The following is a 15307-nucleotide window of genomic DNA, read 5'->3' on the forward strand; positions in this document are numbered from 1 at the left end:
ATTGCTTCGAGTGTTCACCTTCAGCCTTCTTCGTGAACTTCTGGGATCCGTCTGTTTGTGCTTGTCTTCGCAGTTCTTTGTTCTTTGTTCTGTAAGTGGTGTTTGGATGCTGTTCTGTGTGCTTGAGTGTCTTCTCAAAGGACCGCTCGAACTCCCGCTCGAGCGTCGTCTCTTTGTCCCCGAGCGCCGTGTGCATGATAAAGAGATATCTCGTACTGACTTTCTCTTTCTTCCACTATCCAAAGACTAGAGATCCCGAATCGCAATGTTTATTCTCAACTGGTGTATGTACTTTTCAGTGCAGTGCTCAATTGCCTGTCTCCTGCCTTGTTCGCCCACCCTGCAGCGATCACTGACCCGTCTTCCATGATAGTCTACGATGTTTTGGCCTCCCTCGGCCTGCTCAACAAGCACGCCAAGTTGCTGTTCCTCGGCTTGGACAACGCCGGAAAGACGACTCTGTTGCATATGCTCAAGGTACAGATTCGCTCGTTCGAAATCCAGCTGTCGACGTTCGCCGGACAAACTACGGACACTGCTCTAACACCCTTCTTAGAACGACCGATTAGCCACCCTACAGCCCACTTTGCATCCCAGTAAGTCTCTCTCGCGTATCTGATCTCTGCTTTATTGATTCGATAGTCTAACACCTCCGCAGCATCCGAAGAGCTCGCCATCGGCAACTGCAAGTTCACCACCTTTGATCTTGGCGGTCACGCGCAGGCCCGTCGTCTATGGAAAGACTACTTCCCCGAGGTCAACGGCATCGTCTTCCTCGTCGACTGCGCCGACGTCGAGCGATTCCCCGAGAGCAAAATAGAACTTGATGCCCTTCTTGCCATCGAGGAACTCAACAAGGTTCCCTTCCTGATCTTGGGCAACAAGATCGACGCCCCCGGCGCCGTCTCAGAAGAAGAGCTTAGAATGTCGCTTGGTCTGTATCAAACCACTGGCAAGGGCAAGGTGCCTTTGGAGAACATCCGACCAATCGAGGTTTTCATGTGGTATGTAGAATTCAAAAGATCTCTTAGCTCGACCTGTTACTAACCTGTTCTTAGCTCTGTCGTTATGAGACAAGGATACGGAGAGGGTATCAGATGGCTCAGTCAGGTATGATCTTTTTTTCTGATTAATTATCTGAATAATCTTCGGCAGATCAAGACTAACAGCATATTCTAGTACGTCTAAATACACAGCTCTTTGAACATGTCAGTTAGATCACACGGCTGCTGTGAGAATATGTGAACTTAACGACCGAAAGTGTAGTAATGATGTTTTTAAGCCTTGTAATCTATTGGTAATAAATACTATAGTGTTGAATATATTTATGTAGATCTATACACACACAGCTCTAGGATGAACAACCAACTTTTCTATATACAAATTTTCTAACCCTTCAGCAGCGGCACCATCTCAATCGCTTTATCCGGTGCTCCCTTATTATATACAAACAGACCCTGCAATTGCGCAGTACTCACCGGCACACCCAACTCTGTCACCCCCTTGATGAACACCTCTGCCTGCTCTTCGGCCCCTTCGTAGAATCTCAAAAACATCCTCCTGATCTGGTGCGGAGTCGCGTTGTCAATCAGCTGGCGTACGTCGACTCGTCCGGGACGGATGAGCGCAGGGTCAAGATGCTCGGGATGATTTGTCGTCATGAATATAAGCCGCTCTTCTGATGATGCGACGCCATCGAGGGCGTTCAAGAGGCCGGAGAAGGTTACTCCCGAGAGTTTGTATCCGGACTCGTCGGTCTGTTCTCGCTTGTTGAACGCGGCATCGACGTCCTCTAGCAGTAAGATACTTCGGTCCGGGATATGGTTCATCAGATGGTTCAGCCGGTCATCGGTCAGGTTCTGTTCGCTGAGATTCAAGAGGCAGATGTTATAGTCCAGCTCACCAGCCAAGGCCTGGATAAAACTACTCTTGCCGCTACCAGGAGGTCCGTAAAGCAGATATCCTCTTCGATAGGGTATACCTCGATCATAGTACCAGTTTCCCGACTTTAAGAAATCCTTGACGTCCTGTAATATCTGCTCAGATACACCATCGTCGAGAATAACGCTATTCAGCGATCTCTTACGACGGGGCTGGCCAAACGGACGCCACTCTGGCCCCCATGAGGTGTATATCACCGTTTTTCCCTCGTTCATGCGTGCAGCCATAGCATTAGCCTCCTGCAGCAGTTCCCGGAAAACCTCTCGGTCGCGGTAGAGAGTCGTAAGTGTAATTGTCTCGAACGGGGTTCCAGAGGTCAGGTCCATCAGTCGGGAAGACCGCTCTCGGTTTACCTGAATGTACGCGCCGTTGTAGTGCAATATATGTTTTCCCGGTCCGGGCACCAGACTGAAATTCGTAGTAACGCTCCCGTTGTCGTGCTGCTTGTACGTCGTCTGCACGCTCAGATGATGCGAAGAGGTATAGAGATTGCGGAGTCTGAGCAGCCGCCCTTTAAGCCCTGTGTGGACCTCCGGCGGCGCATTCTGAATAGCAACAGACTCGCGAGCCATCCAGTCAAGAAACCAGACATACGACTTGTCTTTTGAGGGAATCTCGAGATCGACGAGCATCTGTCGGTACAGAAAGGTCGAGCCCCGAGTCACGACCTGTCTGCCCGCAGCCAGGAGGACTCCGACGCCCATCAACCCAAAGCCCTGTAGAAACAATGTCAGATCTGCACATTAATCCTTGTTATAAAACAGAAGCACATACGGCAGCAAAGTACGGGTTCGAGTCCATAACTCTTTGTATCAGTCCATTGGGCTTCGCAGCAGCGCCCGAGACCGTCGCCTGCACCTCTCCCTGTGGCTCCGGAACAGGCAACTCGACGGGAATCTCAGCGCCGGACATTGTGAGTAGTTGACCAAAATACAAACAGAAGCAGCTTCTTCTTCTTCTTTTCCTCTCTTCCCGGATGCTTAATTGAACCAACTGCCAGTCGCGTTCATCGCGCGTCTGTGCAGCGGTTTGACGCTTATGCGGAATTAGAGTTTAAACCGCCAATCGCTCACCGCCAGCGACGCGACGCGCTCTCCTCCGCTCACTTCCTTCTCGAGACCACCTCCACTCAGCCGTTTCTTGACTCGACCTACGCGAGAGCGCTCATTCTCTGCATTGTTTGTAGAGTACACAACACAGCATGTTTAGGGCCCAGAAAAAGCGCGTCTTGGAGCGCACCACCTTCGGCCACGAGGTCGAACGCGAGCAGGCCTATCCTGATCGGCTCAACATGTACCTCGTCCCTCCTTTGGCTGAGATTACTCTTGACCAGTTTGAGGAGTGGGCGGTGGACAGACTGCGTGGTATGCTTGCATTTTGTTGAATTATACGTCAAGTAGCGGGAGTTGAAACTGACATTCTCAAGTGCTCGGTGAAATCGAAACATGCGTGTTTCGCAACATAAAAGCAAAGCAGATGGAGCAGAGCGTGCGACCGCTGATGGAGAAATATCTGCCTCTGTCGCCAAACTCGACAAGCGGCGGCGGAAACAAGGACATGCAATTAGAAGAAGAGCGCAAGAAGGATCACTACTCCCACTTCATCCTGCGTCTTGCATTCTGTCGAAGGTATGTCCCATATCCGTCGCTCCAGAAATTCACCATCTGACTGACTGTGTTTGAATATAGCGAGGATTTGCGTCGTAGATTCGTCAAAGCCGAGACTCTACTCTTCCGCATTCGCTACCTGTCTGTCGACCCCTCAGAGCGACAAGCCCTTCTGCGCAAGTACGATTTCGGATGGACGCCCGTCTCAGACGAGGAACGCGACGACCTTCTCCCCAACCTCATCTTCGCGTCCGAAAACTCCTCGGCTCCGTTCGAAAAGACAGTCAAGTCCGAGAGCTATTTCAAAGTACCTTTCGAGCGAGTGCCGGAGCTGATCGAGACGCGTAGGGTGTACATGAAAGCTGGTGTCGCGTACGTGCCTTCATCGCTACAGCTATCCCTCATTCTCTCAGAGTTCAGCGCAAAGCTAGAACGCGCACTGGAAATCACCGCGCGTGCGCTTCCCCGTCTAGACGAAGACGACCGTCTTGTTCCCATCCTCAATCATCTGTCAAAGGGCTTCGTGGCGCCTGAATATGTCCCAGAGGGCGGAGACCACGGCGACGGGGTCAAAGCCTGGCAGGTCGATTCGCTGGTCGAGCATATGCCGCTTTGCATGCGAACCATGCACCAGGCTCTGCGACGAGACCAGCATCTACGCTACTACGGACGCCAGCAATACGGCCTGTTTCTGAAAGGAATCGGTCTCTCGGTCGAAGAGGCGTTAACCTTCTGGCGCAAGAGTTTTGCGAAAACGACCGACGACAAGTTCACAAAGGAGTACCGCTACAATATCCGCCACAACTACGGTCTCGAAGGAAATCGCAAAAACTATCGCCCGATGGGATGCCAGCAGATTCTCAGCGACGCTGCTCCAGGTCCGAACGATCACCACGGCTGCCCGTATCGGTATTTCTCTGAGGATAATCTCGTGGCATCATTGGAAGGCATAGGGATCCAAGATCGAAGCGTGCTCAAGCAGGTGAAAGATGACGTCAAGGCTAAGCAGTACCATGTCGCTTGTACCCGCGTGTTTGAGGCATCCCACAGAACCCTGCACGGCGTCAAGAGTTTGATTGGAACGGGAGTGGGAATGGAGAGTATCACGCATCCTAATCTGTACTTTGATCGGAGCCTGCAGATGGCGAAGGAGGCGGAGAAGATCGAGCAGGCCAGTGATGAGCATGCTGCCGCGGCTGCTACGATTGCGGCCTAGAAGTTTGTGTGGGTATTTGGAGTTTGAGATTGGCATTTCAAAGTGTATAGTAGTCTAATAGTTGTGTGTTCTTTACTTTCAAGAATTTGCTATCGAAACGTAGCTCGTAGGCAAACCAAATTATGAAATCATATGTTATTCTATTATACATTCAGTTTATCTGTAACTCAACGGCGAACTAACCCGCCAAGATCAATCCCCTACAGATCTAAAAGCTCCATGCAGCAAACACAATGTTTTCTTATCGCGGCGGACGGGCCCGGTTAGGCGGCTCCCGGCGTGCCTTCTCTTGAAACCTTCGACGGTCGTATTCATGCGAGCTGTCGTAGATCGGTAGCTCCTGCGGCGTAGCAGGGAGGGGATATGTAGAAAAGAAAGGGTGGGACATGGCGCTGACGGCTGTGATTCGTCTGAGAGGGTTGAGGAGGAGCATGTCGGCTAGTAGTTCGACGCCTTCTGGGCCAAGTCTACAGTATCTCATTGTTAGCGTATAACTAAATAGGTACGATGAATAAAAAAACAGACGTACTCGTTGAATTCGTACTCCAGTCTTCGAGGAAATTGCGGGAACCGAAGTCCATTGGCATCAGGTAATTTATCCCAGCCAGGCATCGTTTCCTGCGTCGGCGATCCGCACAATTGAAAGATCTTTTGCAGCTGATCCATGTCCGAGTTACCAGTGATAATAGGCTTATGCCGATACATCTCGCCAAAGATGCACCCCACTCCCCACATATCAATCGCACAGGTATACCGACGCTCGCCCAGCAGTAGCTCCGGTGGACGATACCACCTGGTCACGACGCAGTTTGTGTAATCGCGCCGAGCGGGAGCGGCACCTTCATCGCCTCGCTTTGGTGGCTCTTCTTCAAATTTCCGGGCGAGACCAAAGTCTGCAATCTTGAGTATTCCGTTGTTATCAATCAGGAGATTAGCGGCCTTCATATCGCGATGCAGGATTTGGCTCTAGAACCGAGATCTCACTGTTAGCAAATTACAAGGTGGTATATCAATTGAGAAGCAGCTTCGTCTTACGTCGTGTAGGTATTTTGTTCCCGCTAACAGTTGGAGCATGTAGCATTTAATTTGCGCGACGCTGAATTGCACTGCCGGGTTTTCAAGCAAGCCGGCGAGATCGTGATCCATATATGGGGTTACCATGTAAATCAAGCCTCTCTTCTTTGTGTTTTTGTCCCCTATACAAAATGCTGTAAGCTCTGTACTCAAAAGATAGTCAAAGCCAGGATCACCAAAATACTTACAGACAGCGCGTTCGATGGCCATCTCGAATAGCGGAATGACATTTTCGTGAGACAACTGCTTGAGAATTCTAATCTCGCGTATTGCAGTTATCGGAAACTATAGCGTTGAAATGTCAGAGGAAGCTGCAACGGGGTTTGCGATGAGGAAGCACCTACGCCTTCTCTTTCGTTGTGCATTAAGATCTTCTTCAAAGCAACCAGTCGTCCCGTTCGCTTGTGTCGGGCCTTGTAAACCTCACTGTACCACTTGTTAGTTTCATAGAAAATGTATTATAGAGCGCAAAGGCAAAAAGATGAGAAGAGTAGCATACCCAAAGGTGCCCTCTCCAAGTTTTCCCAGCTCTTCATAATCAACTTTAGCAAACGAGCAACCATAGAAGTTGTGTTTGGGATGAGTAGGCGTCGATACTGGGTTTGGCGTAGCGGACCCGGAACTTGTGGCCGGCGGTTGAGTCTGGTTTGCGGGTGCTCCGTTCAGTCGCTTCGCCTTCAGAGCAGGCTCCTCGGGAGCGGGCTGATCTGCTTTCAGGTTCTCGTCGCTCCTTTTTCGTTTGATCTGGAACACGTTTGGATTTTTCCTAGGCACATTCGCGTTCGCAATTGCCGGTGCTCCAATGTTGCCAGGAGTCGACTGCGGAGTCTCGACGATCTCTCCCTCTTCTTTGTCGTCGGGATCAGCTTGGGATGTTGCCGCGGAGTCGTTATCTGAAGATTGTCGCTCCCAGGGCGGCACGACAGTCGAGCGGGCTATTGGCACCGCCGAGCTGTCGTTGAGCTTCCTTTTGATCTGGAACGAGGCGAACTTTGGAGGGTTGGAGGTCATTGCTGTTCGTTGTCGAGGCGGTGCGGATATGATGTGTAGTTAACGCACAGAGTGTAGACGATAAACCCCGTGCACTATAGAGCTTCTGATGAGAGATGGATCCGCTAATTCAAAAGCGCTATTTCCGATGTATGCATGCTAAAGAGAAAGAAAGGAAAGAACGAGATATATCCCAAGCTGCGTGTGGTTGTGTGGTCGTCGGTCGCGGTCGGACAACGACTCTGATCTTCGTCTGTGTCTGTGTCTCTGTACCGCCAGAAGCCTGTTGACTCTCTCCCGCTCGCAGTAGAAGCCGAGTGCTGTTGAATGCAGTGCTAATGCGCTGGACGTTTATTCAAAAGAAGAGAGCAAGTTGCTGCTGTGATTCCAGAAATCCGAAATGGCCCAAACCTGAGCCAAACAGATGAATTTGCGTCGGGAGCGGAGCCGCATAAAAATCCCAATCGCGCTTTCGATATCTGCAGTACATCTTCCTTCTGCACATATCCGCGAATAAACAGCAGCAGTGTATAGCAGACTTGTATCTATTTGAAATACTGTTGCTCTGATTATTGCAATGTCATTCTACAATCGACTTCGCACAGGTTTCAACCGCGCCTTCTCAGGTGGTAACCTGGAGGTCAACCGAGTAAGCATTCCCGATTCTTGGTTCTGCAAGCACGCTCCATATTAACAAACCGACACTCTGCCAGTTTGGCCTATACCTGCTCTTTCCTATTGGTTTCATGTACTACTTTGGCATAGGTCTCGAGGAAGACATCGAGCGCGCATACCAGGCACACATCGAGCACGAGCAGGAAATGCGAGAGCGGGAAGAGACAAGAGACGAGCGGAGAGCAAAGACACTACAGATGATTGCAGACATGCGGGAACGAACCCGGAAAGAGACTGCGCAGAAGAAACTGATGGAGCAGGTCAAGATGGCGCAGGAGGGGCAGAGCGAGTAGGAGGTTCTCGCAAGGCAGTAGGCGATTGCCACACGGTTATATATATGAGTTTTGAGAATATTTGTACAGCAAGATAACTTCACTTTCTCCCATCTCAGTACTTTTTTTGTATACATTACGTCTGGTTATGCGCAGGTACTTGCCAGGTCTTTCGATCTTGGTCGTTGGTATCGAGAGCACGTTGTGATTTCAGTGCTCATACACATCAGTATATACAACGATACTAACTGGCCTGGAAGACCAAACTTCTCACATTACGGATTCTGTAATTATAACAAGATCATAAACCATATCATCAATGCTATCAACAGACATCTACTCAACCCGCCTTACATCCGTGTCCATCTCCAATCCCTATCGTACATCCTCCCAACTCAATAAACCTCACTGCAAGCACCTCTCTCAATATGGCGCAGGTGAAGACCGCCTATTCCGGAAATCTCTACGGTATACCCGGTCGCGGGAAGGCCGGTCTTGAGACGACTGGTCGCGAGGTTCTGGACGTGATCTTGAACTTCCGGATCGATTCTTCCGGTCGAGTAAAGTCTTCCTCAGATCCTCAACTCGTTTCTCGATATCCTCTTCGGCAACGCTACACACAAATTACCAGTTAGCCTTCTTAATCTCAAGTAAAATCTCAGGTGTACTAATGCTGCAAGACACGGATGACTTGATACTTACTCTTCGTCCTCGAGCATAACCCGAAGTTCCATACACTTCACTTCAATCTCCCGAGCACTCTCATGATCCTTGATATCTTTCGAAATCTCCCTCCTTCGTGCGTCTCTCTTGATATCATCTTCCGTGTCCAGCTCTCCTTTCGCAGCAAGACGTAGCCCGCGGTCCCGGTTGGGATCTCTGGGTTTGAGATTTGATCTGTTTGTTTGGATATATCCGTTCGTACCAGTGCCTCGAGGCGTCGAAAGACCGATATTGTTGTAAGACATTCTGATCAGGACTATAATATGCAAAGGAGCAGGTTATCAAACAGGAAACAGGCTACAAAGCAGTTTGTATAATCTTTGAGTATTTTGCCTCCTTGTGCCTGCTCTCAATTTCACTTGTTTAAATGTAAGCAAAGGGGATTGTGTCAATAGAACGTCATAGCCCTGAACAAATCCCCCACATTCGAGTTCTACTTCTCTGATACACGCACTTTTCTACAGTCATTCTTTTCGTTCATCTGCAGTCGATCTGATAGAATATACCGATTTCTGATAATACACCTGAAATCAATACAGCTGATACACTTTCAACGATATGAGCTGCGCGCATCTAGACGGTCTCACGCTGCGGCCACCCACCGCATCCCAGCAGGTTTACAAAGACGATTGCACTCAATGCTTCGATAACACTGTGAGATCTCGACTGGTCTTATGGAGCTTATAGATGGAAGCTAATAGTAGGGAACTATAGGAATCTCCCCTGGGTCTCGACGTCTGCTTGAGTTGCTTCAACGGAGGCTGCACTTCGGAGTTTCCTGGGCATTCCAAGCTTCATTACTCAATTACTGAGCACCCGATCGTTCTCAATATCAAAAAGACGCGCAAGCAGATCAAGGTAATACAAAAAGCATCTTTGATAGTTATGGATAAGAAAATCTGCAATCAAAATACTGAACAGACGCAATCCTGTCATCTAGCGCGATGAGGCTCCTCCCAAAATCGCTAAACTTGCGATTCCTGCCGAAACCGAAGAGGATCGATTCGACACCGCGACTACCGTCAAATGTCTCGCGTGCAACGTCGAGCTTGACAAGGAAAGTGGGAAGGTCAGTTCTTGTTCTCTGAACGCTTATATCCAGAGAATTATAAAACTTACAAGTGTCACGCTATAGCTCTCGGATGTGGTGAACGGCGTTATGACCAGCCTTTCCTCGAATAAGCAGTCGGAGGTTAAGGCATGGGAGGAAGAAATATCACCTTGCGAGCATACGCTGTTGCTGGCGCAAGATGAGGCTAAAGTTCTTGCGGATCAAGGTATGTGGCCACGCGAGTCATTACTCGCTGTCGTACTGTGATAGATGCTGACCGATTCATGTTTAGAACTTGCGCACTGCTCTCAATGCGAATTGAAAGAGAATTTGTGGTTATGTCTGCAGTGCGGAGCACTTGGTTGTGGACGTCAACAATTTGGTGGAGTCGGTGGTAACGGCCATGGACTTGCTCATTTTGACCAGACGCATCATCCAGTCTCGGTCAAGCTTGGCAGCATCACTCCTGATGGTACCGCAGGTATGTACACGCGAAGTTCCACGACTTATCATACATTAGTTGCTAATAGTATTTCAATTAGACGTTTATTGCTACCTCTGCAACGAAGAAAGGCAAGACCCTAATCTGGCCGAGCATCTATGGCACTGGGGAATCAAGATCTCGGAAAGACAAAAAGTTGAAAAGAGCTTGGTTGAGCTGGTATGACACAGTCTTTATATCTCATTCATATCTCTTTCACACAGGATTAACAATTATATAGCAATTGGAGCAAAACCTCAAATGGGAATTTAGCATGACCTCTGACAACGGCGAAGAGCTGAAGCCACTCTTCGGGCCCGGATTCACAGGACTCAAGAATCTTGGGAACTCCTGCTATTTGGCCTCTGTCGTACAGTGCCTGTTTTCACTCCCGTCGTTTCAGCAAAGATACTACAAATCCGACTGCGAGATGCCGAGATTGGCCCAGCCAGCTGCTGATTTCGAAACCCAGCTGAGGAAGATTGCATATGGGCTCCTTTCCGGCCGCTACTCTGTGCCTTCCACCGAGGACAATTTCCAGGCAGGTATTGCGCCGGCTACGTTCAAGGCCATGGTCGGTAAGAACCACGCGGAGTTCTCGACCATGCGTCAACAAGACGCGTTTGAGTTTTTGCAGTACCTGGTCGAGATGATTGATCGCGCAAACCACAAAGATGTGGCGAACGATCCGGCAAAGACGTTCGATTTCGTTATAGAGCAGAGATTGGAGTGCCTAGGCTGTCACCGTGTGAATTACAAGAGCGAGAAACAAAACAACATATCCGTGCCCGTTCCTATCCGCAGACTCGGCAAAGCCTCACCCGAAGACAAGGATACGTTCGAGAGCGTTTCGTTGACGGAGTGCTTGGATATATACACAGCGCCAGAGACTCTGGAGTATACTTGTCAAGACTGTGGATCAAAAGATGGTGCGATCAAGCGCTCGGCGTTTAAGACGTTTCCGGACGTATTGATTGTCAATGCCAGACGATTTGAGATTATAAACTGGGTGCCAACAAAATTAGGTATGATGATCTGACGCTACGTGGTATACGAGGTAGTACTAACTTTTCGTTTCTTTTCAGATGTTCCGGTTGTTGTGCCGGACGAGCCGTTTGACCTCGATCAGTACATTTCACTGGGCCTACAAGAGGGTGAAGAGCTTCTTGTCGAGTCAGACAGCAAGGCCGAAGCCAAGTTTATTCCCAACGAAGGATGCATGTCAATGTTGGAAGGCATGGGCTTCCCGGCCACACGCTGTGAGAAGGCATTGTACAATACTGGAAACGCGGACCCTGACGCGGCTATGAATTGGCTATTTGCACACATGGAAGATCCCGATATCGACGAGCCTCTCAAGCTTGAGTCTAGCGGCGCAGGCGAGTCGGCCGAGATTTCACCAGAAGGAGTCGCGATGCTTACGGATATGGGCTTCTCTGTGGCACAGGCTAAGAAAGCATTGAAGGAAACAGGCGGTGACATGGAGCGCGCGATCGAGTGGGTCTTCAGCCATCCAGACGACGACGGAAGCGACGACGCCCCAGCCAGCAGCAGCAGCGCCGGTGCGGGAGACGTGACAGCAGGCGACAGCTCGCTTCCGGCGACGTACAAGCTGCACAGCATTATTTGCCACAAGGGAGGTAGCGTTCACGCAGGTCATTACGTTGCTTTCATCAAAAAGAAAGTGGAGGAAGGCGGGGATGGCAAGTGGGTGCTATTCAATGACGAGAAGGTTGTTGAAGGCGGAGACGTGGACGAAATGAAGCGGTTTGCTTACGTTTATTTCTTTGAGAGACAGCGAAGCTAGATGCGGTCTGTGTGTTGGCATTTCATTTCCAGTGTCTGTTAGGGAAAATACAAAAGATAAACTGCTGAACAGAGTAAATCAGAATAGGAACAGTAATCCGGATGGAAATCCGTAAAAGCGCGGTACCAAAGCCGCACGATAAGCGGGAGACTCTGCTCCAGATTCATCATGATGCTCGATTTGAGTCCTTTTATAAACCAGCAGAAGCACTATCGCCTGTCAAGCCTTGTGTGTTTTACTAAATCCACAGAAGAAACTGCAGAGAATCCAATTGATTAGTTTATAATACTTACAAAGTACAACAATGCTGGTTCACGAGTCCTTTGTCGACCTGCCGACCTCGCTCGGCACCACGATGCGTGTTTACACGTTCACGCCTTTCATCCCGGGTTATCCCAAGGCTAAATTCCCCGGTGTGGTGTGCTATTCTGAAATTTACCAGGGTAAAGAAAGATCTTCTATTGTGCAATTGGTGGAATTGTGATGTGAACGTGGGATCTGGCTAACTGAGCGTTGATTGTTATAGTTACGGGTATGCTCGACGCAATGTCGTAGACTGCAGATTTCTGCTGTTGGCTAACTTTACACGATTTTTTATACTCAAAGGCCCGGTTGCTCGTTTGGCGAAACAAATTGCTAGCCAGGGCTTCATCGTCGCTGCGCCTTCAGTATACCACAACTTCGTCGGTTCGTTGACCTCCAATCCTAGTCTCAACAAGTTCACACTGACGCTCTACAGGCCCCGAGCCTCTTGCCTACGACACCGCCGGCACAGACGACGGCAACCGCTACAAAGTCGAGAAGCCGGTCGAGTCCTACGACGAAGACGCAAAGCTGACAATAGACTACCTCACCAGTCTGCCGATCTGCAACGGCCGCGTCGGCGCCACGGGCATGTGTCTCGGCGGCCACCTCGCGTTCCGCGCCGCATTCGACAAGCGCGTCAAGTCCGCTGTCTGCTGGTTCGGGACTGATATTCACTCTGGAACGCTGGGACAGGGCGATGACTCACTTGCGCGCGCGAAGGATATTAAGGGAGAGCTGATTATGATTTTTGGAACTCGTGATCCTCATGTTCCCGTCGAGGGCCGCGCGCTGATCCGCGATACTCTTAACAAAGCTGATGTTTTCTTCAGCTTCTGGGAGGTCGCTGGTGCTCAGGTAAATATCCTGTGAAATCCCTTCTAGAATACCGGCAAATCACAGACTCTAGCCTAACAAATCTGAACGTCTAGCACGCCTTTGTACGCGACGAAAACTCAAGAGAGCGATATGACGCAGCAGTCACCAGGATCGGAATGACGATGCTCATCGAGCTGTTTAACCGCACCCTCAAGCTTGATCTCGGCGAGACCGACGGTCTTGAGGTTGAGGTTGCCGATGTCTGCTAAGTGGCTTTTTGGATGGTTGGTGTACTACTAGTAATGCTGGGACGAGTCGATTTTGGAAATCATGAAACTAAGACAGACGTGTTACGGTAATACAAAATTAACCCCCGCTATCCCAAGAAAACTACAGTTAAAACAAAACGGTGAAACGAAAACACAACGATATAAGAAAAAAAACCGATCAAGCCAAAATAGGCGCATGCTGGTCCGTAGGTGAAAAACTTGCTCCCGGCGACCTAATCGCCTCCGGGCTCTCGCTAAACTTGCCATCCATAATACCCTCCTCCGTCAGTCGTCTGAGCACTTTATTGGGTGCGCCTTCAGATGTTGTTGAGAATCTGCGTTGCAGAAGATTAGACTTGAGGCTTGGGAGAAGGTTTGTTTCTTCCTCGCTGGGCTCATTTTTGAGCAGGAAAGGGTGCTTGAGAGCTTGCTGGGCGGTGATTCGTTTTTCAAAGTCATCGTTGAGGCATTGACGTATAAAATCCTTTGCTAGAAATTATATAAAGAGATGATCAGCAAGACGTTATGTTACTGATTGGGGTAAGCAACACGTACCATTATCAGAGACTTCGGCCCAGTACTCCTCTGGCTCAAAATCATACTCGCCATTGACTATAGCCTGCAATTCTTCGGCGTTTGTGTCTCGATCAAAGGGAGTATAGCCACAGAGCAAGAAGTAGGTGATGACTCCGATCGCCCAGACATCACTATGTAGATCAGTCAGAAATATGAAGGAGATTGTGGTGAGAGGAAACGTGGGATACATACACTGGCTGGCCATGTCCAGTCTTTTTGATCATCTCAGGAGCCTTTCATGATTGTCAGCGCGAAAACCCTCAAACAAACTAAGCAATTTAATAGTAAAGAGATACCATATAACCGGGCGTTCCACATGTAGTGTTCAGGATGTTTAGTTTCTGCTGATCCAGGATCCGGGATAAGCCAAAGTCGGCAATCAGAAGATCGTCGTTATCTTCCGCCGTTCGAAATAGGAGGTTCTCAGGCTTCAGGTCTGATAAGCTATTAGTATCGCTCGGAAAATAGGGCACGTAACGTGATGGCGAAGGCATACCTCTGTGAACGATCCCGTGCGCGTGGAGGTACGCGACCGCAGAGGTTATAGATCTGATCAACGCCGCCGCATCTGATTCGTAGTATGAGCCTTTGCTGCATATACGATCAAACAGTTCTCCACCATAGGCGATATCGGTAATCAGATAAACTATCGAAAGATCAGATCAGACACATTTCAGCAAACGTGGTGGGCAGGTGAAGAAGGAACGAATCTGAAACACATACGGTTGTTCGAGGTCTCGAAGAAATCGACCAATGTCAAGATATTCCGATGACCGGCGGATATCTTCTTTAGCACTTGGACTTCACTGCGTACCTGAGATTCAGAAGTACTTTGTTAGTCGGGATTATGTCTGGCTGAGTGCTGCTGTCGAAAGGGGAGGGGGGATGATACAAATTTTTCGCGACCAGACATAAGTCGTTTGTTGATGATTTTAGCAGCGAATTTCCTGTGCAAAGGTCAATATCCTCTTGAAAATATGAAAAACGATGCCCTCAGAAACAATTCACTTACTGTCCCGTCTCTATATGAACTGCTTCTTTAACGACAGAGTACGATCCCTGACCAAGCACCTTTCCCTATATCAACGCGTCCAGTCAGTATGAATCATCTTCACGCGTGTCAATTCCCAAATCAGACACTAACCACCCTATACCGACAAGGCTGCAACACCCTCTCTGCATTCTCCGCCCGTCGCACGCCTTCGATGTCCATGTCTAACAAGTCTGGTCGCGGTCTGAGGCGGGATGCGGTGCAGAACAGAGATTATGTGATTTCCTGATAGAAGGATCTATGCACCCGGGGCAATCGGCTGCTTTGTGGTTGAGCCGCATATGACGTCAGCTAAGGGTCTGCCTAAGTGCGTTTTAGCCGCTGTAACTAATTGCTTCAGCTGCCGCGATCGAGATCTTGCTAGCTGGCGTGAGACAGCTTCTTGTGATCTAATTATACCTCTACTTCTTTCTACATCTGCTTTGTTAGGCATTTCTCAGGTTATAATTCAG

At 49.3% G+C, this 15307-nt stretch overlaps 9 protein-coding genes across 9 annotated transcripts; 5 read left to right on the forward strand and 4 right to left on the reverse strand.

The window, feature by feature from the left end:
* The first annotated feature begins 10 nt into the window (after window positions 1–10).
* Window positions 11–1300, forward strand: BZA70DRAFT_270777 (putative small monomeric GTPase SarA). Its single transcript, XM_064911362.1, has 7 exons — window positions 11–91; window positions 246–284; window positions 374–477; window positions 557–596; window positions 659–1004; window positions 1059–1110; window positions 1180–1300. Exons 2-7 carry the CDS (start codon window positions 266–268, stop codon window positions 1186–1188), a joined length of 570 nt encoding a protein of 189 aa, XP_064770263.1. The 5' UTR covers window positions 11–91; window positions 246–265; the 3' UTR covers window positions 1189–1300.
* Window positions 1301–3022, reverse strand: BZA70DRAFT_292607 (uncharacterized protein). The gene is made up of 2 exons (XM_064914383.1): window positions 2716–3022; window positions 1301–2657 (listed from the first exon to the last, which is right to left on the reverse strand). The coding sequence occupies exons 1-2, from the start codon at window positions 2851–2853 to the stop codon at window positions 1389–1391; spliced, it is 1407 nt and encodes a 468-aa protein (XP_064770264.1). The 5' UTR covers window positions 2854–3022; the 3' UTR covers window positions 1301–1388.
* On the forward strand, window positions 3014–4897 carry BZA70DRAFT_270780 (DNA primase large subunit Spp2). Its single transcript, XM_064911363.1, has 3 exons — window positions 3014–3305; window positions 3368–3569; window positions 3630–4897. Exons 1-3 carry the CDS (start codon window positions 3143–3145, stop codon window positions 4762–4764), a joined length of 1500 nt encoding a protein of 499 aa, XP_064770265.1. The 5' UTR covers window positions 3014–3142; the 3' UTR covers window positions 4765–4897.
* A 1-nt stretch (window position 4898) lies between these two features.
* BZA70DRAFT_270783 (kinase-like domain-containing protein) lies at window positions 4899–7250 on the reverse strand. The gene is made up of 6 exons (XM_064911364.1): window positions 6338–7250; window positions 6183–6264; window positions 6027–6123; window positions 5800–5960; window positions 5294–5730; window positions 4899–5231 (listed from the first exon to the last, which is right to left on the reverse strand). The coding sequence occupies exons 1-6, from the start codon at window positions 6847–6849 to the stop codon at window positions 5006–5008; spliced, it is 1515 nt and encodes a 504-aa protein (XP_064770266.1). The 5' UTR covers window positions 6850–7250; the 3' UTR covers window positions 4899–5005.
* A 155-nt stretch (window positions 7251–7405) lies between these two features.
* Window positions 7406–8058, forward strand: BZA70DRAFT_300695 (uncharacterized protein; the record flags this gene model as incomplete). The annotated part of the gene is made up of 2 exons (XM_064914710.1): window positions 7406–7477; window positions 7542–8058. The coding sequence occupies 2 exons, from the start codon at window positions 7406–7408 to the stop codon at window positions 7794–7796; spliced, it is 327 nt and encodes a 108-aa protein (XP_064770267.1). The 3' UTR covers window positions 7797–8058.
* A 275-nt stretch (window positions 8059–8333) lies between these two features.
* Window positions 8334–8737, reverse strand: BZA70DRAFT_229347 (uncharacterized protein; the record flags this gene model as incomplete). The annotated part of the gene is made up of 2 exons (XM_064910235.1): window positions 8334–8388; window positions 8478–8737. Coding segments are annotated over 2 exons (315 nt in total), but the record flags the coding sequence as incomplete, so codon positions are not given.
* A 180-nt stretch (window positions 8738–8917) lies between these two features.
* On the forward strand, window positions 8918–11911 carry BZA70DRAFT_270788 (uncharacterized protein). Its single transcript, XM_064911365.1, has 8 exons — window positions 8918–9152; window positions 9213–9356; window positions 9439–9567; window positions 9634–9775; window positions 9842–10030; window positions 10092–10210; window positions 10272–11055; window positions 11116–11911. Exons 1-8 carry the CDS (start codon window positions 9057–9059, stop codon window positions 11835–11837), a joined length of 2325 nt encoding a protein of 774 aa, XP_064770269.1. The 5' UTR covers window positions 8918–9056; the 3' UTR covers window positions 11838–11911.
* Window positions 11912–11918: 7 nt separating this feature from the next.
* Window positions 11919–13310, forward strand: BZA70DRAFT_270791 (dienelactone hydrolase family protein). The gene is made up of 5 exons (XM_064911366.1): window positions 11919–12280; window positions 12364–12369; window positions 12444–12524; window positions 12577–12998; window positions 13073–13310. Exons 1-5 carry the CDS (start codon window positions 12142–12144, stop codon window positions 13226–13228), a joined length of 804 nt encoding a protein of 267 aa, XP_064770270.1. The 5' UTR covers window positions 11919–12141; the 3' UTR covers window positions 13229–13310.
* Window positions 13311–15179, reverse strand: BZA70DRAFT_270795 (kinase-like domain-containing protein). The gene is made up of 9 exons (XM_064911367.1): window positions 14949–15179; window positions 14817–14881; window positions 14697–14751; window positions 14528–14618; window positions 14301–14450; window positions 14101–14240; window positions 13997–14037; window positions 13784–13935; window positions 13311–13717 (listed from the first exon to the last, which is right to left on the reverse strand). Exons 1-9 carry the CDS (start codon window positions 15015–15017, stop codon window positions 13407–13409), a joined length of 1074 nt encoding a protein of 357 aa, XP_064770271.1. The 5' UTR covers window positions 15018–15179; the 3' UTR covers window positions 13311–13406.
* Between the last annotated feature and the right edge of the window lie 128 nt (window positions 15180–15307).

The sequence above is a fragment of the Myxozyma melibiosi genome, assembly GCF_037950935.1.
Source record: "Myxozyma melibiosi strain Phaff 52-87 chromosome Unknown BZA70scaffold_1, whole genome shotgun sequence".
Lineage (NCBI taxonomy): Eukaryota > Fungi > Ascomycota > Lipomycetes > Lipomycetales > Lipomycetaceae > Myxozyma > Myxozyma melibiosi.